This window comes from Podarcis vaucheri, assembly GCF_965113315.1.
Source record: "Podarcis vaucheri genome assembly, chromosome: 2".
Classification (NCBI taxonomy): domain Eukaryota; kingdom Metazoa; phylum Chordata; class Lepidosauria; order Squamata; family Lacertidae; genus Podarcis; species Podarcis vaucheri.
Window position 1 is genome coordinate 106,919,098 of NC_138760.1, and position 20,561 is coordinate 106,939,658.

Below are 20,561 nucleotides of genomic sequence, written 5' to 3' on the forward strand. Positions count from 1 at the left end.
TGTTACCATCAAGAAAGATGCATTAGTGGGCAGTGGGTATGAAAAGGTTGACTACCCCTGATCTCACCTAAAAGTTACCTGAGCACAGACGACAGTAGTTTGGCTATCTCTGTCCATGTTACATGTGCCACAATGTGAATTTACATGTGCAACCCTTAAGATGTAACTACAGTCACCAATCTGGATGGCTTTAAAGAAGGATTAGACAAATTCATGGCGGATAAAGCTACCAATGGTTACTTGCTATGATCGTTATGTACTACCTTCATTGTTGAAGGAGGTATGATAGTAGGGGTTGTAGGTTGTGAGCAGCGCTTTTTTTCTGAGGGTATGCAGGGGTACGCATACCCCTAACATATTGTGAATCTAAGTTTGGCCTCATTAAGGGCTGGTATTTCAATACAGTGGTACCTTGGGATGTGAAAGGGATCCATTCCGGAGCTCCGTTCGCTTCCTGAACAGAACATAAGATGTGACTGCGTGTCTGCGCGTGCGCGGGCCGCGTTTTGCCGCTTCCGTGCATGCGCGTGATGTCATTTTGACCATCTGCACATGCACGAGCCGCAAAACTCAGAAGTAACACACTCTGTTACTTCCGGGTCGCAGCGGAGCGCAACCCTAAAATCTTATCCTGAAGTGTATTTATCCCGAGGTATGACTGTATGAGTAGGAAAATGAGAGTACCCCTAAACATTTTTTTAGAAAAAAAGCACTGGTTGTGAATATATATTTTAGGTTACATTGGTTTCCCCCCACAAAAAAACCTAGGCAGTTGTCAGGTACTGGGCAGAGGAGGAATGGTGGAGACCGCATCACTAGACTGGCCTTTCCAGAGAAGAAGACAGTTCAGAATTACAACAGGGGTTTGAGCGAGATCACAGCTCAGAGGCAGATGAGAGGAAAAACTGGGAAATAATGGGAGAGGAGGAGGAGGAGGAAGAAGAAGCACCAGCAGGGGGTGACAGCTGACAGTGTCTTTAAGAAGGCATTCCAGACCCACCTCTATCCCAGGACCTGGCCAACATTGAAAGTGGGAGAACAAAGAGCTCAAAGGCAGAGGACACTTTTCAACACCTGCACCAATACACATGGGGGGTGGAGACTCACTCAGGACAACGCCATTATTCCTAGAGGCTGCATTCCCAAGCCTCTCTCTGTGAATATTGAATAAAAAACAGATGTCCTGTGGGGGGCAGTGGTGCCTCTGAATCCTGCTTGCTGGAAATTGCTAGTGGGGAGTGTGCTGTTGCACTCAGGTCCTGTAGGCTTCTGGTTGGCCACTTTGAGACCAGGACACTGGGCTAGATGATTCTTTGGCCTGATCCAGCAAGGTGCTTCTTATGTCCTTATGTTCATCCCAGCTGAAAGAACATACAGAGTTTATCTGGTAACAAACGAATGAGTATCTATTCTGTCATGCTGAGGTGTCGCTGAAGATACCATCTAGTAATGATGGATTTCAATTAAGGTGGTTACTAGCATGATCCTATACTCAGAAGCAATTGAATTTGTTGAGTTCAGAGGGACTTACTCCCAGGTAAGTGGATATAGGATTGTAGTTTAAAGCTCCAGGAAGGAACTAATTATAGAGATGTAGGGCCAATTCACATGTTGGGTGTGTGTGTGGTATTTTATCATACAGGAATGCTTGCCAGGGACCCTGTAAATGGCTGCAGGTTCCTGTTTCACATGCACTGAGTGGCAATCTGCGTCCCCTCTTGTCTAATGTGAGAAACGACCTTTGTAGCTTAGATTAAATCATTTAGGGAGCAAGCAAAGATTGGAAAAGCAGAGTTATATGAGTGATAACGGTAGGTGGCAAAGACAAGGCAGATGGAATAAATGTCGCATGCAGCCTCTTTTCATCAATATATCAGAGGCCCTGCTAAGAATAATTCAGAACCATCCTGCAATTCAAGCAATACTTTGTGATGCAGAGTAGGAATTCATCAGGGTGTGTGTGTGTGTGTGTGTGTGTGTGTGCAGTGGTACCTGCTGATAAAATAATGACCGACTTCATTGATATTAATTTACTGATAAATAGCTAACTGCGCTATTCATCTGAACACAGATTGTAGCTATTCCATTAATAAGGGAAATGGTTAAATAACAGGGCTACAAGTCCATGCATGGTTATCCTGGGAGATATAAGGGACGTGGGTGGCACTGTGGTCTAAACCACTTAGCCTCTTGGGCTTGCCGATTGGAAGGTCAGCGGTTCGAATCCCCACGATGGAGTGAGCTCCTGTTGCTCAGTCCCAGCTCCTGCCAACCTAGCAGTTTGAAAGCATGCCAGTTCAAGTAGATAAATAGGTGCCGCTGTGGTGGGAAGGTAAATGGTGTTTCCGTGTGCTCTGACTTCAGTCACGGTGTTCCATTGCGCCAGAAACGGTTCTGTCATGCTGGCCACATGACCCGGAAAGCTGTCTGTGGACAAACGCCGGAAAGCGAGTTGAGTGCCGTAACCCCATAGTCGCCTTTGACTGGACTTAACCATCCAGGGGTCATTTACCTTTTTTACCTATCGTGGGAGTAAGGTCTACTGAACGCAGCATGACTTGCTGCTGAGTAAGCTTGCCTGGGGCAGCAATGCAATAAACTACTATCAAGCTGCTATAGTTTGTGGTGCCCTATGCATTGTTCTAGAATGTCGTTACTAAAAGTCTGTCATTTGCAAGGTAGTGCAAACCTTAGTACAGAAACAGAACTGTTTGAGCATGCATTTGCTTAGATTTATAGCTTGGGCTACATCAAAGACTCAAGGCGCAAAGTTTCCACTTAGGGCCAACTAAATGTGTCCTAAGACAAAGCATGTCAGGGATATATTGGGACCATAGTCATGATCAGGGATAGGCAACCTAAGGCCCAGGGACCGGATCTGGCCCAACTGCCTTCTAAATCCAGCTCATGGATGGTCCAGGAATCACCGTGTTTTTACATGAGTAGAATGTGTCCTTTTATTTAAAATGCATCTCTGGGTTATTTGTGGGGCATAGGAATTTGTTCATTCCCCCCAATATAGTCCGGCCCCCCACAAGGTCTGAGGGACAGTGGACTGGCCCCCTGCTGAAACGTTTGCTGACCCCTGGTCATGATGGCACGCTCAGTGGATCCCTCTCTGTGATCTCAATGGAAATTGTCTCCTGTGCTGCTATTAGTGCCCATTGTGCCAAGCAGGGCAGGATGAGGTGGTAAGTGTTTATAGAAGTGCATTTAGTGTCATATGTGGTTTGGCCTTTGCCTTATATCTATGAGTTTCAGAGCCCTTTGGCTAGTTATTACTATGCTAGCCAAATTCCTCACCAGGGGTGAGGAATCTATTGAATGTCCAGATGTTGAACTACACTTCCTATCATCCTTAACTGTTGGTCCTGCCGATTAGGTGTCATGGACTGGCTGAATGCAGAGGAGTGGTGGGAGGCATAAGCTGGGGAACCCCCAAGGGATGAAGGCTCAGAGCCAGGGGATTGGTGGTGGGACGACAATGCATGGTCAGAGGGAGAAAAGGGAGCAGACTGGGAGAAGGTGTTGGAAGTTGATAAGGCAACAGGTTTTAGTGAGCAAGAAGAAGCTAGGGCAGAGAGCGGTCCAGATTCAGAGGCAGGAGAGGAGGGAGCCAGGAGACAGAGGTGAGGTAGGCTGCTGATGGAGCCAGAGAAACTCCCCCTCTTGCTGCGACCAGCTCCCCTCCCCTCTGGTTTCCCACAACACAAAGAAGAATGAAGAAGGTAGAGCAATGAGATACAAGGCAATTGAGCCATAGGCTTCTGGGGAAGGACCCAGGGGAGGAGCCTTAGAGAGTGTTGAGAAGGCAGGGGTTTTCAGTTCTTGTAACTGTCTGATTGGGGCAAGACCTGCGGGAAGAGTTGCTGTGATAACTAGGCCGTCACTGTTTTGTTTTCTTCGAATAAAGAGTTAACTTCACTAACAGAGGACAGAGGTACATCAGAACAAAATGTTATGTTTTTCCTAACCAAGAGTCTTCTCCAGTTGCCTAAAAGAAAGTGTTGTTAGAAGGCAACAAATCTCTGGCGTTCTTTATAAGATTAAGATACATGATGTGTCCATGTTGAGAATTCCTCTACATTCTTGTCACCATGCACGCCGGAGGCAAGAAGTTCATCACCCTTTTTTATTGTGATATCTCCAGTCTCCTCCTGACAGCAAAGCTAGTACAACCTTAACAGCACAGATTGAAAATAGCCTATGATTCATTGCTTCCCATTCTTTGCTAAATACATAATGATGTGCCTTCTTCAGGGTTGGCATGTGCCCTTATGGCAAAGGAGGCATTTATGCTAGATTTTGGGCTTTGCAGAAGGTGTCAAGCCATCAGCTGCTCAACTCCCCTTCCATCTGTTTCCTACAATGCCTCTTTACAACCACTCTGTACAACCACTCTGTTTTCACCCTTTTGCCAGACCGCAAGAGACAAGGCTGACTGCTATGTGCTTTCTGCTTCTCCTTGTGAACTTTAAGTCCTGGGTTTGTTTTCCAAATGTGCTGTGTAGGTTTCCTGGAGGAAAAATATATCTGTGAAGCTAGGCAGTCTATGAACTCTAGTCTCAAGGTAATCCAGAGCAAGAATTTATTGATTCCTGTTGGTAAACAGGAAATCTTGCAACACTCTCAATGCCACAGCCAGGCATTTCATTGGCTGTGGTTCAAAATAGGGTGTTGGAAAAGATGGATCCTTTTGATCTGATCCTGCAGAGTCTCCCCTCCCCCCATTTTTATGCCTTAGAATCAGATGATGGTGGTGGTGGTGGTGGTGATGATGATGATGATGATGATGATGATGATAATAATAATAATAATATCCCACCCACCTGACTATGTTTCTCCAGCCACTCTGGGCAGCTTACAGCACATAAATCAGGGATTTTGAAAGAATGTTAATTATGTGATTACATATTTCTCCTTCTAGGCACTAATGATTTCCCCCTGTGCTGGTTCTAGGCCATTTGAGATTGATTTTATGCTGTCCTATGCTGGTTTTGTGTTGTTGATATTTTTTTGCTGATTTAGTGGGGGAGGGGGTTAACAGAAAAAACACTAGGTGGTATACTTTAATATATGTTTTGATTGTAGCTTGGTATTGTGTTATGAGCCACCCATATGACTTTGTTTAATGGGATGTTTATAAATGTCAAAAACAAACACCCTGACAGTGAATGTCGAATGTTTCCTGCAATACAAATGTCATTTGTCACTCAGCTTTGCAAATAGCCCATTGCCAACAAGACAAATTTGTTCAGGCCATTGTAACTTGTATTCCTGAAATGTTGCTACCTTTCTCATCTGTAATGATGAACGGCTGCATAAACTCTCTCCAACTAAGTCTCTTCCAGATGTTTTGGGGTGGAATTCAACATAGCACTCAGGTTTTATCAGCACAAGGACTTCTCCTTGTACAGTTCAATGCTCTCCCCCTCTCATGTACCCCAACATCTGTTCTAGGTGTTCCCCAAACCCTTGGAGCAAGATTGGAACAGTCACAGTGTGCGTACGGGGAGGAGAGGAGGGACAGTCCCATTATGCAAGTGGACGTTGTTCCGCTCACACAGTTATTTAGCTGAATACTGCAGAGCTACAACAAAACATGTCTCTCCAATATCGGCCTCTACAGCCACAGCAGGCGCTGTCACTCTCCAATAGTTTGAATCACAGGATGATGTGAGCTGTAGTCCAAAATATCTGAAAGACTATCAAGTTGCAGAAGAATACTCAAGACTATGTTGCACATTCCCATATCAGGTTAAGCTGATCCAACAGAAAACATAATTTCCCCCATTATTTTCAATCCAAACATAAAGTATGTACAAGCTGACTTGTCATTTCAGGTTGAAGCCCAAGTTAGAGGAGTGAAAATGGATGGTTAGAAGATGCATGACCTATTTTATCCTCCTCTCTCTCTCTCTCTCTCTCTCTCTCTCTCTCTGTGTGTGTGTGTGATGTGTGTGTGTGTGTGTGTGTGTGTGTGTGTGTTGCGGCACCACCACATGCCTTTAAACAAGCATTGTATGCAATAATCTTTATTTATGCGGGTCAAATAGATATATCACAATATTGAGTCATCCACTGAGCAGTCATACATTGGTTACAACAATCATATAAGTGACTATGCTGTTTTATGCTAAAATATGCTTTGAACATTTACAGCTCATACAATGATATCATAGACGGATACACTTCTATTTAGAAATGCAGATGTTCAGTTTTTACAGTGGTGTGTTCATCTGTAGGCTGCAAACTGAGTTTCAGGGGGTTGCAGGGCAGCTGAAAGGGATGCTAAGATGACCCTAGCTTTGCTGCACAGTATCCAATGTGTTTTAGGTTAGCGGTTAGCGACACTTTCTCACCAGGATGAGTCTCAATCAGTGAGACTGAGGCAAGGTAGCAACTCAGTACTTAACTCCCTCCTGACCCTACCAATTCCCTGCAGTACATATGTGTATATCTGGAGACATGGAAATGCTCAACTCACATAGGAATAAGAGTGGAGCTCAGTCTTTCCCCTTGCAGTGTGAGAGAGGTTGCTGCTCTCAAATTTGGCTCCATTTTGCAGCATGGTTTGGGTTCTTTTGCTGCTTATTATGTGGAGTCCTGTCTATTGCTGGAGGAAAGAGAAAACAAAGCTTTCCACCTAGCAGCAGAAGTCTGGCTCTGTTGCCTTGCCATGGAGCTAAAGGGTTCTGCAGAAAAATGGCTGAGCAGAAACCATTTCCCCCCCTGGAAAAATATTACGCACAATTTGAGATCAGCATGATCTCTAAATTACCTTTACCCCGCTAAGGAAATGGCTCAGTGTTCTCGATTGCTGAGATCTTATGTGTTTGACACTCTCTTTCTACTTATGAATAGCACCAAATCCAGTATACATCATCATAACGACTGGACCAAACAGACGTTGAACAACTTTGAAACAGCTTAGAGAGAAAAACATTCTTCACCATCAATGGCCATAGAGGAAAAGTGTTTCGCAACAGCTCTGAATGTGCACATGCTCTGTTGCGCTATCTGTCAAGGTGGCGTTTGCCACCAGATAGTTTCACTTACTGATATCTGCACCTCTGTTATCCTAATTAAATAAATACCTTTGTAAACATGTAAACACAGTTACTTGGTCCTTATATTACACAGTTCACGTTCAAAGAGTCACAAAACATCAAAATATGGATTTAAAGAAGGAATACTGAGCTCGATTAAACAAACAAATTGGTCAGTTTACAGCATATTATTTCTGAATGCCCTTTTAAGGAAAACTGTTTTAGTTATATGCAGCATTCAAGATTTGGGTAAGCCGTTGATCCAACTCTGCAAAATATATAAAATAGGCATACGTACATACATACATACATACATTATCTAAAACATTATATCAAACAAACAAACCAATTAAAAAGTAGTAGTAGTGGTGGTATTGAAAAAATCCCATATACACAGTTCATAACATTCTGTTGGCGTGAAAATGATGCAGCCTCATGCACTAAGACACTCTGCAAATTTGCTAATCAGGACAAATGTCAAATAAATTTATTATGTAAAAAAACCCCAAAACCAAATATTGTAAACCAACAGTCATAGACAGGCAAAGTTGAAAACTTAGGCGCTACAATGCATGCGTTGTGATACGATCAGAAATAATGCGAAAACACACATTTTGCTGTTCACCAAAATGCAGAAGAAAATCTAAAGCTAATTCAGTTGTGTTCTCCATATCATATACTACAGACTCGAGGCTACAAAATGCTGCCACCATACACATACAAAACTACCGTAAGGTTATCTATACAGTACATACAACAATTATTTACCCCAATCCACCACCTCTGACGACTATAACCTCAATCATCTACTCACAAGGAGAAGATGCTTCATATATAAACAAAGTAAGAACCACAACCCACCTTCTTCGGATGGTACCCGTAGACCTTTGATTTAGATGAAATTCTGTCACATTTATCTAAAACTTGAGAAATCTGCTGCCTGCTACTGTGTTTCAGCTTTCCACACACAATGCTCAACGTAAGAACTCTTGGAACTCTGAGCGTGCTAAATTTGATTAGCAAAGGAGGTGGGGCTGCTCTGTTGCTGCTGGCCAAATTCATCCACTTGGCCATAGTTGGTCTGCTGCCCAAAGCTGCTTCCCTGTTGGTTATAGCCACCAGTTGGCCCGTAGCTATCTTGATTGTAGCCACCTTGGTTAAAGCCGCCAGACTGCTTCTCCATGGTGTCTTGAGGGTGCCTTGTGCCTGAAGAATGCCAGCCAGTCTCCTTGAAAACAAACCAAATGTTTCCTGCCCAGAGAATAAAGTTCAAGAATCCGAAGACCTAAATGGGAAGTAAATCAAGACGTGGATATGAGACTATATTATGAGGCATCCTGTCTTTGTTGGTTGAAGGAATGGATGACATTACAGAATTCTCATATTGTAGACTCAGAAGGTCATGACAATATTTTTTGCTTGCACGCTTATTTATGGTATGAAAAGGTGAAAGTTCATAAAGGATTTACAAATCATATAATTAGGAAAAATTTGAATAGAGTATGGGATAAATACAATAATTTATTAGAGGTAAAAACACCACTTTGGCTCTCACCATTGGAAGCTATAGCAGTAAAGAAAAAGAATATGATAGAAGGATTGACAACTTACAGAAATTTATTAAAACAAAAGGGAGGAGAGTATAAATTAAAAGAATTTAAGGAATTATCAGGGAAATTAACAACATGGATACAATATCATCATTGAATGAAGTATTTAAGAAAGATAGGATACGAAGGTTTGAAGAACAAATATCACAACTGGAGAGAGACCTGTTGGAATGTAATGTAAAAGTGCTGTCTAAAAATATTATTGGAATGGGAGACAAAGGATGAGCAAGTAAAATCCTCAATGATACATTGGGCAATAGATATTGGAATAAAATTTAAAGCATGTTACGGTCTAAGAGAAAATTATATGAAAATGATATATCGATGGTATCTAACACCGAGTAAATTGGCAAAAATGCATAAATCTAAATAAAAAACGTGTTGGAAATGTAAAGAGAAAGAAGGTTATTTTTATCATGTGTTGCGGTCTTGTAGTAAGGTTAAAGCTTACTAGGAAATGATATATAATGAATTGAAAAGGATGTTTGAAATAACATTTGAAAAAAAACCTAGAAGCTTTTCTTTTGGGAATTATAGGGAAAGAACTACCTGAACCATATAGAAACTTATTCACGTATGCTACTACAGCTGCTAGAATGTTACTTGCCCCGAAATGGAAAGAAGTAGAAGTCCCAGCAAAAGAAGAATGGATACAAAAACTTATGGACTATGTAGAAATGGCGAAACGTACCAGAAGAATAAGAAATCAAGATAAAAATAAAGGAATGGAAATGGTTTACTGAATATTCACAGATAAATTGTAAACAGATAAGAACATTGGCAGGATTATTGTAATAATCGGCAGTTTCATAAGAGAACATATTTAAAGTAGATGGGTGAATGAGAAAATTAAGTTAATTTGGATATGCAGAAGATATTAGAAATAAATTTAAGGAACAGCAGAAAGAAGGGGAAGGAAGTCTAGTTTTGAAATGTTAGAATGATTGTAAAATTAGTGAAATGTATAAATGATGATTTATTTATTTTAAACTACATGAATTTTCACATATGGTTTTGCCATCAACCTGTGGCCCTCCTGACAGTGTTGGGCTCCAACTCCCATCAACCTGGCCGATGGTCAAGGGTGATAGGAGCTGCAGTCCAGTGCCACCTGGGGGGGCATGTTCCTCCCCCCAGCTCTAGATTGATCTAAGCCCCCTTGGGATCCCCATGCATGAAGAATCAAGCAACAATGTGCAGGTCAAGCACCTTCAATGATACTCTGTGTCCTGGGTGCCCTCCCTGGCCCATGTGATTCTGAAGGGGGGATGAGTATTTCCCAACAGATGAGTAAGGTAGCCCCCTTTAGACGAACATCGACCATGGTGAGGAAGTGTTTGCCTGCACATACCTTGGCATCAATGGGATGGGGCTTGGTCAGCACATTCCCCGCATCCTGAAGAGGATTATTGATGCAGACAGATCACTCTGGCAATTAAGATCATGTTTGCTTTTCTTTCTACAAGCTCTTTGGTCTACACCAAGGGCCAAGCGTGTCATCCCATTAAAGCAAATGAAAGATTGATCTAGCTGATCCTAGTGTTTATAAACTGAGATCATAGGAGTAAATAGGAATCTACCAAAGGCTGCCTACAGCTTTCTTCCAGTAAGAGGACTGCTGGTCCCTGATTCAAAGAAGACTCACGTACTTTGGCAGGAGGCATTACACACCTGTGGCCCCAGTTAATTATTGTGTGCATTATTAGATATGATGAATCACTACCTAGTTGCCTTTTCTGATCGCAAAGATGTTAAAACCATTCTAAAAGGAACTCTTTTGCACGGCAGATGACAACTCCCTTGGTGGAAGTAACAGTAACATTAGTAGTAGCAGTGGCAATCATCTATAAGAATAGGTAAGTAAGAACTCCCTTTTACTCCAAATACTGCATAATCTAATTATCAAGTTATTTTGCATGCTTGTTCTCCAGGCTACTTTGATGAATGCATCTTGATTGTTAAGTGTGCCACAGCACCCAGTCTTTTAATCTTCAGGTAAGAAGTTTGTCATTTACTATAGTCGGTTGCTCAGATTATTATCATTGCTCCCTCTCTGGTGTTTATGCTTCACAGAAGAGCCTGTGAATTAGGTGAAGTCATGATGTGCTGCGTGTTGGACTCCAGTGGTTTGGCAGGGAAATAGAAAACCCAAAACTCTTGTCTGATCTCATAGCTAAGGACCATCCATCTTCCTCCATGGATGCTCCCCCCCCCGGCCTGCCTTTCGATAACATAAAAGCAAATTCTTACCACTGAAGTGTTCAAACTAGACATAACTGGGCTGCGCACAGGCATGCACTTGTTTGACTGCTGCTTGCAAGCCGACATCAGTAAGAGCACTTCGTCGGGGTCTGTAGCAACTTTCACATCAGAGAGCCCTTTAGCCCAACCAGAGGAGCCCACGAGCCATAGGAACGAAAACACCACCGTCACAATGAAGTCCTATGAAAAGAAAAGAGAAAATGGAACAGTGCAGGTTATGAGATGCCTGAAGGGGACAGAGGGGCATGGACCTTCTGCATTGTTTTGGTTTCAAAGTACTTCTGCATCAGTGTCTCCTCACATGTAGGCGATCAGTGCTCTCCAGTCATCTCAACATCATGTGTTGTTGTTGTGTAATCAAAAGGGAGAGGGGCAAGGCAGCTCTGTGAGGTGCTGGTGCGGTGCAAACTTGGTGGCATCAGATTGTCTCCACCACAGCGCCTGCAGTTCAGCATGGATGTATAGCATTGGGAAGGCAGGAGGGCAACACAGTCCCAACCACGCAGCCTTTCTGTGGCCATCATGGCAAGAAGCCATACCAACACATATGTAAGGAGGAGGTTTGGCGTTCAGTTCTCCTTCCATTGGAGAACTCCTTACATTGGAGAACTCCTTACATTGGTTCTCCTTACATTGGAGAACCAACAGAAAACCAGCGCTCTCTGGGATGTGGAGGAAAACATCCATCCTTCTGTGTGCATTCTACCAGAAGGCAAACGTAAGAATTACAGGCCCAAAAATGACAAAGCCTCAACAGGGCTTTGATGAGCGGTGACCGGAGTTCGGTTTCCCTCAGAGCTCGTGTTTTAAAGCTTCGGAGCTAATCACAAGCATTGAAACATTAAAGCGCTTTGTGGCAGGGTTTAAATGCTAGCCTGGAGGACTCTCACCAAGGCCTCCAATCAAAGGGAATGATTGCAGGCATACGGCTATGTTAGCGACAGAGTAACGTAAGAAAGTGGGTCATAGATGTGTGGCTCAAATGTAAATTTACCGGGGGGGGGGAATGGTGGCTGGTGTCCACTGATGCTGGTAGAGCATAAGGCATTGGGGCCACTGGGGGCCCCACCAACATCTGTATGCCCTCAGCCAGCCTTCATTTACCTCATGCTTAGTTTCAATTTTGCTTGCTTTTGTACCTCTCAGCAGGAAGAAGGAATTGGCTCTGGCGCCACCTGCTGGTTGTCTCCTTGCCCCATTCCCTGTCAGTCCCAATGAGACAATGCAAGAGAGGGATGTCATTCCGAGCAGCACCCTGCTGTGGTGCATTAACATGTAGTTTCGCCATCTGGGAAGAACTGAGTTCAGATCCTGGGCCACTTCCTTTACCTCACCTACCTCTCAGGGTTATTGTGGAGATAAAAAGGGAGGCAAAGCAGCTACTCCATCCAGAGTTCCTTCGAGAAAATGTGGCAGAGATGGGGGAGAAAGTGCAGATCAACGAAAAGGTTCCCTTTATACAGGCTACTGATTATCCAATTTGTCTCTCCCCTGAGACTGTATGGAAACACAACCCTGATTTATGCAGCGTGTGATAGCCCATCTAATTATTTTCAGAAATCGCAGGCAATGAAAATGTCACCATTACATTACAACCTTGGTACGGTTTATTACAATGGTTTATTTTCTGCTTGTGGCTAGTTCAGGCTTTATGGACTAGAAAGACATTACCGAAAAGAGCAGAGGAGTCAGTGCATTAAGATTCTGTCACAACCTCTGCTAATCAGGATTATCTGCCCTGAAAATAATGGAGCCCTAATAGTGTCAGGGTACTCAGATAGGGGGCCATCCGTCTTAGATTAGGTGCAGCCCATGACTTGGGAATGTCTTTTACATGTCAAGCGGAACCCAGGCAAGGGAATGCTGCCTGCTGAATGATGAAATATGCTTTCGACGACACCGCCCTGTTAAAATTAAGTGCGTAGGGAATGGTGCCCATACAGCTTGTTCCTATGGAGTTTAAACATACTCAATTCCTCTTTTTAAAGCATGGGGTTTGCTATGGGCAGTCCTACATGTCAAATAGGTGCTTCCTGAGATTAATTTTGGAACTTCTCTGTAAGTGTGTCTGTGTGCCTATTCCAGTGCTATACACCACTGGGAGCTAATTGATAGGCAATCCACTGTGTGCCTATTCCAGCGCTATACACCATGGGAGCTAATTGATAGACAACCCTCCTTAAGACTTCTAAATGGGGCAAATTAAGACTCCCCTCTCTCCACAAAGAATGAGGTAATTTTATTCATGAACCCTGATCATGATTCTTGCTGGCCTAAACAGAGGATATAGAGGGTAGAGGTGAGGGTGAAGAAACCAGCCTATGGAACAAAAGTCAAATTCACATGTCTATCGTTCTGCTCGCTTTTGCCTAGGACTCTGCCTGTCACTGGCATGTGGCCCCTGAGAGGTTCCACAGAAAGAAATGTGGCCCTTAGGCTTCTCTATCCCTGGTGTAAGCAGAGGCCATTTTTCTGAGGTGGATTTTTGGAAAACCGCAACGACTTGCCACCATGAAAAATGCCTTTCCCAGTCTCTGGGAAAGACTGTGGCTACAGTGGACAGCAACTTAATCACAAACTTTGTCTATGAGGCAAAGTTTAGTATACACAAGATGGTGGCGTGGCCAGCTGTTTACTGTATGACTATGATTTTACATAAGGCTCCTTCGCCCCCAATTTCACTGTCATCTTGTTCTTCATAGTTTGCAGCTGGAAGATAGGTAGGCATTTTTAACGTCCCTTGCTAAGGAAAGTCTGTCAGTCACAGCTCCCTGGGCACGTTTGTTTAGAAGTCAATGCCCAGCTGAAGAGATAGAAAGCACTCTGCACATGGTCAGTGAAACGGCAAACTTTTTTTTTTTTACCTTTCAATTTATGTATGTGGAAGGAGGCACATGCTCCTATCAAGCCATGGAGCCTTTCAGTAACACTTGGGATATTTTCATTTAAAAAGAAAAGAATGTGCTGATGGCCAAGATTCACAGCGAGGACCCTGTTTACTCAGAGGTAAGGCCACACATTCCCAAGCAAACAGGGTAGGTCTCAGTTTCACAAATTTGGCTGTGGCTGTGCAACACACTATAAACATAAAGCACATTTAGATTGCACGACTTCCCCCAAAGCATCCTGGGAACTACAGTAGCTAAGGGTGCTGGGAACAGTGGCTCTGTGGGGTGTTAAGTCCAGTTCTCAGGCTTATGGGAGGGGGGAAATTATCTGCTTTAAATGGTGTGTACACGAGGCGCTATTTTTCTCCAGCTCTGTCTAGTAACTGGCAGTGCTTGTATGCTTCTGAAGCAAGAAATCCACTACAACAGCATTCTTCATTGGTGGTGGTCATCCAGCCTCTGCTTAGAAACCTCTAATCATGGAGAGTCCACCATTTCCCAAGGTAGTTTGTCCCCTTGTCCGACAGCTCATGCCATCAGGTATGATGTTTAATGTTTCAGCTAATGATCAGAAAAATCCCCTTTTCTGTAACTGGAACCTGTGGGCACGGATCCTACCCTCTGGCGCATCAGAAAGCAAATTTGCTCCATCATCTGTGTGTGACAACCCTTCGCCTATTTGCAGCCTTCAGCTGCAAATGCCCCATTGATCTCAGTGGATCTCAGTTCTTCTGGGAAACTGAGACATCTGCAGGTTTAAAGGAGGCACAAAATCCTCACTAACATCAAATATTTATTGCATGCCAACAGCATCCTGTGAAACAATGTATATATATTTGTGCTGGATTATTTAAATAAAATGGAATTTTTCATTAGGGGAAAAAAGACCGAATCCCTGCTCTTATTATTATTATTATTATTATTATTATTATTATTATTATTATTAAAGCTACCACTTGGCTGGAAAGGGAATAATCAATATACAATGAAAATAAAGGTTGTTTTAAATTCTCAGCGGAAGAAAAAGGCGTTTAACTTTTCATGAATAATTGATACAATGTAATCATTAGTATTGCTTTCAAAGCTTCACTTTTTTTTTAATTAATGAAATGTTGCAAAAGAGTTTTGTTACTTCGGGGAAATTTTAATGTTGTAAAGCCTCTGCGTTGATACTGTATTCTATATTAAAGCAGTCTCAAAGCACATTTCAGGACTGTTTGTTTTATATTGGGTATAGCTTTTCTAATTAATATTCCAGCAGCTCTGCAGCTTTTCGCATTGGAATTAACTAAGGCGGCGCTGCCAGACATCCTGCCAGCTCCTTCTTCAGTCATTCGTGGGGTGGATGGAGAAAAGAGGTTCTAATTTTAGCCTTCTGGCAAGCGAGGGGTGGGATCCAGGAGGAACCAGAGTCAGACCAAAGTAGAGTGCATCTGGAAGATTTGTTCCAGTCCCAGCAAACAGGCAATGGAACTGTACGGACGCCACATTAACAGACAGAAATGATAAAAAGAATATATAACTGAAATATAAGTTAGCTATATAAAATGAAAAGTACAATGTCAGATGCAGATAATGATTTACTGAGTAAAAAGGGGGGGAAATGTGAAATAATTGGCAATTACAGAAACAATAGATGGGACATGGCAGTAAAATGGGAATATAAAGATTGGTGTAATCTGCAAATAACAACAAGAACAATAGTAGTAGTAATCCTTAAAAGGGATCCAGATAGACAATACCAAACTGTATGTTGCATCATTCTAGACAGAGATAGGGAACCACATGCCAGTAGTGGGTTGCACAGAGGCAGAATTGGACAAAGCAATACAGTGGTACCTTGGGTTACATACGCTTCAGTTTACAGACACCGCTAACCCAGAAATAGTACCTCGGGTTAAGAACTTTGCTTCAGGATGAGAACAGAAATCGCGAGCCAGTGGTAGGCCCCATTAGCTAAAGTGGTGCTTCAGATTAGGAAGGTTGATACAGTGGTACCTCGGGTTACATATGCTTCAGGTTACATACGCTTCAGGTTACAAACTCCGTTAACCCAGAAATAGTGCTTCAGGTTAAGAACTTTGCTTCAGGATGAGAACAGAAACCGGGCTCCGGCGGCGCGGCAGCAGCAGGAGGCTGCATTAGCTAAAGTGGTGCTTCAGGTTAAGAACAGTTTCAGGTTAAGAACAGACCTCCAGAATGAATTAAGTACTTAACCTGAGGTACCACTGTATAGGATCCAGAAGGAACTGGATGGAAAATTAGTTCTGATAAAAAAAATTAGAGGGAAAGGTTTGAAAATGAAAAGGGTGAAGTTTGTACAAAGTCATAAATGAAAATAAAATAAGGACATAATATTATATGCAGCAGGGATTATATGCTGAAGAGCCCTCATTGTGGTCCTGACTGATAGTCCCATCCATCCATCCATTCATCTCCTCTGCAATCTTCATTGCTGTGTTCAGCAATGATGTCAGACGACTGAATATTTCATTCAACCCTGGTGTCAAAGAAAAACAATACTACACCAGAACTCAGACTGACCCAACAGAGGGTATTCAAAGCGAGAGGCTAAACAAATGAATCAATAAATAGGAACAAAGCTGTCCGTGTAACGAACACTTACAATCAAAGGGCCCCTGTTGTTTTCACGGTATTTGTTCTGGAAGAAAATGTAAACCACCGTTGCGGCCAAGGAGTAGAGGAAGGCAAAGACTGCAATAGTGACGAAGAATTCCGCAGAAGAAGAGAAGTCGCCTATTAGCGAAAGTTTTTCTCGTCGTTTGCCTTCGCAGGTGGGAACATCAAAATTCACCTGGTACAACCTAAAATCCAGAATGAGAGGACAGAGAGTTGGATTAGTTTTTAATTAAGAAAACGAAACAGTTGGGCTGCCTGTGGGTGACAGTTATATGATCATCTCTATATAACTGCCCCATTCTAGAATTCAGTGGGTCAATTTCTGGGTCTTAAGCTAATACTTTTTTTTTTTTTTTTTTTACAAATGAATGACCAATCAGAAACTTAGAGATAGCAGCCATTTAGCCACTTCCAGTTCCACACTGCCACAGAACCACAGGCCACTTCAAAGCTTGCAAGGCAACACAACTTGTGATCTGCTGAGTTACATTGAGCCCACCAGCCACTGATTGCCAGGAGCTAATATATACTGTACTCCATTTTTTCTGCCTTTGGAACTGCCAAACCTGGAAGGCTATCAAGTATCTTGTAGGCCACTGAACATGACAGCCAGGCTGCACTTGGCTTAGTGGGGCACATGCTGAGTAATCTGAAGTAAAGGTAAAGGGACCCCTGACCATTAGGTCCAGTCGTGACAGACTCTGGGGTTGCAGCGCTCATCTCGCTTTATTGGCCAAGGGAGCCGGCGTACAGCTTCCGGGTCATGTGGCCAGCATGACTAAGCTGCTTCTGGTGAACCAGAGCAGCGCACAGAAACGCCGTTTACCTTCCCGCCGGAGCGGTACCTATTTATCTACTTGCACTCTGGCGTGCTTTTGAAGTGCTAGGTTGGCAGGAGCAGGGACCGAGCAACGGGAGCTCACCCCACCGCGGAGATTCGAGCCGCCGACCTTCTGATCAGCAAATCCTAGGCTCTGTGGTTTAACCCACAGCGCCACCCGCGTCCCTTAATCTGAAGTAGGAAAGCACTATTTGATTCCATCATTTATGTAATTCCGTTACCAACACTTGTCACCTATACAGAAGAGAGGAGCAGAGGCACAAGGAAAGCCTTCTACTGCAGCAGAAACTCAGTGATGCTGCTGCCTAGAAATCTGTCCTGGAGAGCTCTGAACTTCTGGTGGATTGCCATAAGTTGCTTTGTGTTGCTAATCCTTATAGAAGTCTTTTGTTTTCGGACTGCATAAAGACTGTGTATTTAGTCAGTTTCCCCATCAAAGTGGATCCCATAGTTTCCACTAAGAGTATATATTTGTATGTACCATACTTTTCCATGTATAAGACTAGGCTTTTTTACTTACAAATCATGTGAAAAACTGTGGGTCGTCTTATACATGGGGCAATCTCCATATTGTCTTAAACTGGAGTCCCTTAAAATAGGAACTTATACATGGGGGCGTCTTATACATGGAAAAATGTGGTGTTTGGCATTTATCAGCTGATGTATTTTGTTTCAATAATTTATAAAACCAGCTAGATGGCATGTAGTCTGTGCTTTGAGGTGCTGAAACATGCTTGACACATTTTTTAAAAAAAATATTAAAAGTTTGCCTCTCCACATTGTGCTAGCATACTGTCAGGTTTTGGGAAAGTGGCTCCCTCCCTCCCTTTGGGTGTGGATAAGCAGAAGAAAGCAAAAATAGTCTCTTACAATTTAAAGAGATTTTAATGATCACAGAGAAAGAACAAAGAGTCCATTCTCGGAGTAAAGGTGCTCCCAATTAAGGTTAACACCCCCCGAGTCACCCGAGTCACTTCCTCGCCTTGCAACCTGATCTGGCAACCACTGTGCCTTCTGTGCAGATACCTTATATAATGTCAGTGACCTTGGACTGATCGGCTGGATGTTTACCAGCAAACTGGAGTCTATTAACTCTCTCTCTCCTGATTCTTCTTCTCCTAGCTGTTCACTACCCAGTTCTTCCCAACTTTTGCCTTCTGAACTATGTCCCTCTGCAAACCACTGTTCCAAATCTACACTGTCCCACTGCTCCTGGGAAGATTCAGGATCCCGATCAGGAGCAGGGGGAGGGGGAGGCTCCCACCATTCCTCATCTGTGCAGCCCTCCTCAGCACGGTCCCTGACACGTACAGCCGCACAACAACAGCTGCTTCTCTCTTTGCACACATCTCCCCTCACCCACAGAGCCCTACAGGCCATGTGGACAAAACCATTTGGGCAGAAGAAAGAACTTAGAAGTGTGATAAGGATGCTTCTAAACAAAGCCAGAGCTTTCTGACTAGTCTTTAAGGTTTTCCATCTCAGTTATGCAAATACTATTCATCAGGGTTTATTGTCTTCTCATGGAGGGGGAATTCTCTCTTTGCATCTGCCTTTGCAATTTTGCAAAGCATGGAGACAAAGGCTCCCCCCCCTAAAGCTAACCAAGGTTACTGGGAGTGTTTGAAACAGAAGATGGACTAGGGCACAGAAAAACAAAAACACTAGATGGCAAGCAGCAATGCATAAACAAGTTGCTTCTTATGTATGGTAAATATAGAGGACACTCAAAACAGAAGAACTTAAATCCCATGGACTTCAGTAGGATCCGGATCTCTTTATCAATTTGATTCCCTCCCCCCCTTTTCTTTTTTGCTTTCTCCTCCTGTGATGCTGCATTTTAATGTTTTAATTGTTTTAATGTTGTATTTTAATCTTGTTTTTTAAGTTGCATTTCAATCAACTTGTTTTTATTATTGGTTGTTAGCCGCCCTGAGCCCGGTCTTGGCTGGGGAGGGCGGGGTATAAATAAAATTTATTATTATTATTATTATTAATCCACACAGCACCCCTTGAATCAAGACCTGAGTAATCTTTAAATAGACTGCAGTGGCACAACACTCTTACAACCTTGCTTCTCTATCTTCCAATCATAGCCCAATCACACCCACCCACAACATCACTGGGTAGAGGTGAACACACACATCACATTTCCAGGATAGCCTACACCTGTTTTCAATTGGACACGCTGCATTTGCAGCATCAAAGTGACCTCTCTGGGGCACAAGCCTGAGTAGTGTGTATCAGTGAGTCGAGAGTGGATTTCATGCTCTTTATTCAGCTCATAGTGGTGAGGAGGAATGAAAGTCCTCTCTTATATACATTATTTACACAATGGGCTGCACGTGATTGGCTAATTCCGGAATTCTCCTGTAGGCCAATCAGGTTGTGGATTCACTTCCATCTGGAGCCGGATTGGGTGGCTCCTGCAGACCAATCATACTGCCGCATTGTTCTAGGACCAATCAGACTGCTGCATTCTGAATCCTATTGTTCTAGGACCAATCCGACTGATGCATCTTGGATCCTATTCAACTCAGTACATAACAATCAAGGTCCTGGGCTTCTCGCTGATGTCGTTCAAAGGAAAGGAAAAGAATACATTCGACACCAGCTTGGTTGCAGGAGTTGCTGGAAGGAGACATACAAGATGCCATCCAACTGCCTTAAGAACCTCACCCTCAGTTTGTGTAAGGTTCACTCCTTAGCCTTGACTTCACCCAAAGATGTCCTACAAGGCAGTGGGCATGAATTGTTCCTTGAGGTTCTTTTCTGATGAATGCAAAATACGCAACAGATTTGTGTTGTTTGTGGACTGAGTCCAGAGTCTCCATAGATTCTAGAATAAAATGTGTGTATGCAGCTTGGGCAAATATGCACATGATTGCATGGCACTTTCCTGTAACTTTCATCATTCATTGCTCCCTGACCACCTCCTAGCTTTAAATTGCAGGTGGTGTGTAATGTGTAGCTTGCGCCTCCCTTGGGCTGCCCCATTCTTCCCTAACAGAAAACTCCTCAACACACAGAATGGCAGGAGTAATTGGAGGTATTCATAGCAGTGATGAACTATTCTTTGCTGTTCCTCGCTCTCTCATTACTCCTCTCAGTGTATGGCAGAAGCAGGTATATTCTGTTCTCCCGAGAAAGCTCCTCCAACAGACAGTCAAGCTGTGTTAGCAGACAGACTCATCCTGATTGGTATGCATCAAAATCATCTACGCTTTCAAAAATTAGAAAACCCTCTCATCATTACGAGGAGCTAGCGTGA

At 43.1% G+C, this 20,561-nt stretch overlaps 1 protein-coding gene across 2 annotated transcripts in view; it reads right to left on the reverse strand.

The window, feature by feature from the left end:
- Positions 1-6,019: 6,019 nt before the first annotated feature.
- The window catches only part of SYNPR (synaptoporin), a 160,645-nt gene continuing 146,103 nt past the window's right edge, over positions 6,020-20,561 (reverse strand). For both annotated transcript variants that reach the window (XM_082210619.1, XM_082210620.1), the window contains 3 exons: positions 16,436-16,634; positions 10,910-11,101; positions 6,020-8,334 (listed from right to left, as the gene is read on the reverse strand). In XM_082210619.1, coding sequence (XP_082066745.1) covers positions 8,056-8,334; positions 10,910-11,101; positions 16,436-16,634 — 670 coding nt within the window. In that variant the 3' untranslated portion in view covers positions 6,020-8,055. The remainder of the gene's footprint in view (positions 8,335-10,909; positions 11,102-16,435; positions 16,635-20,561) is intronic.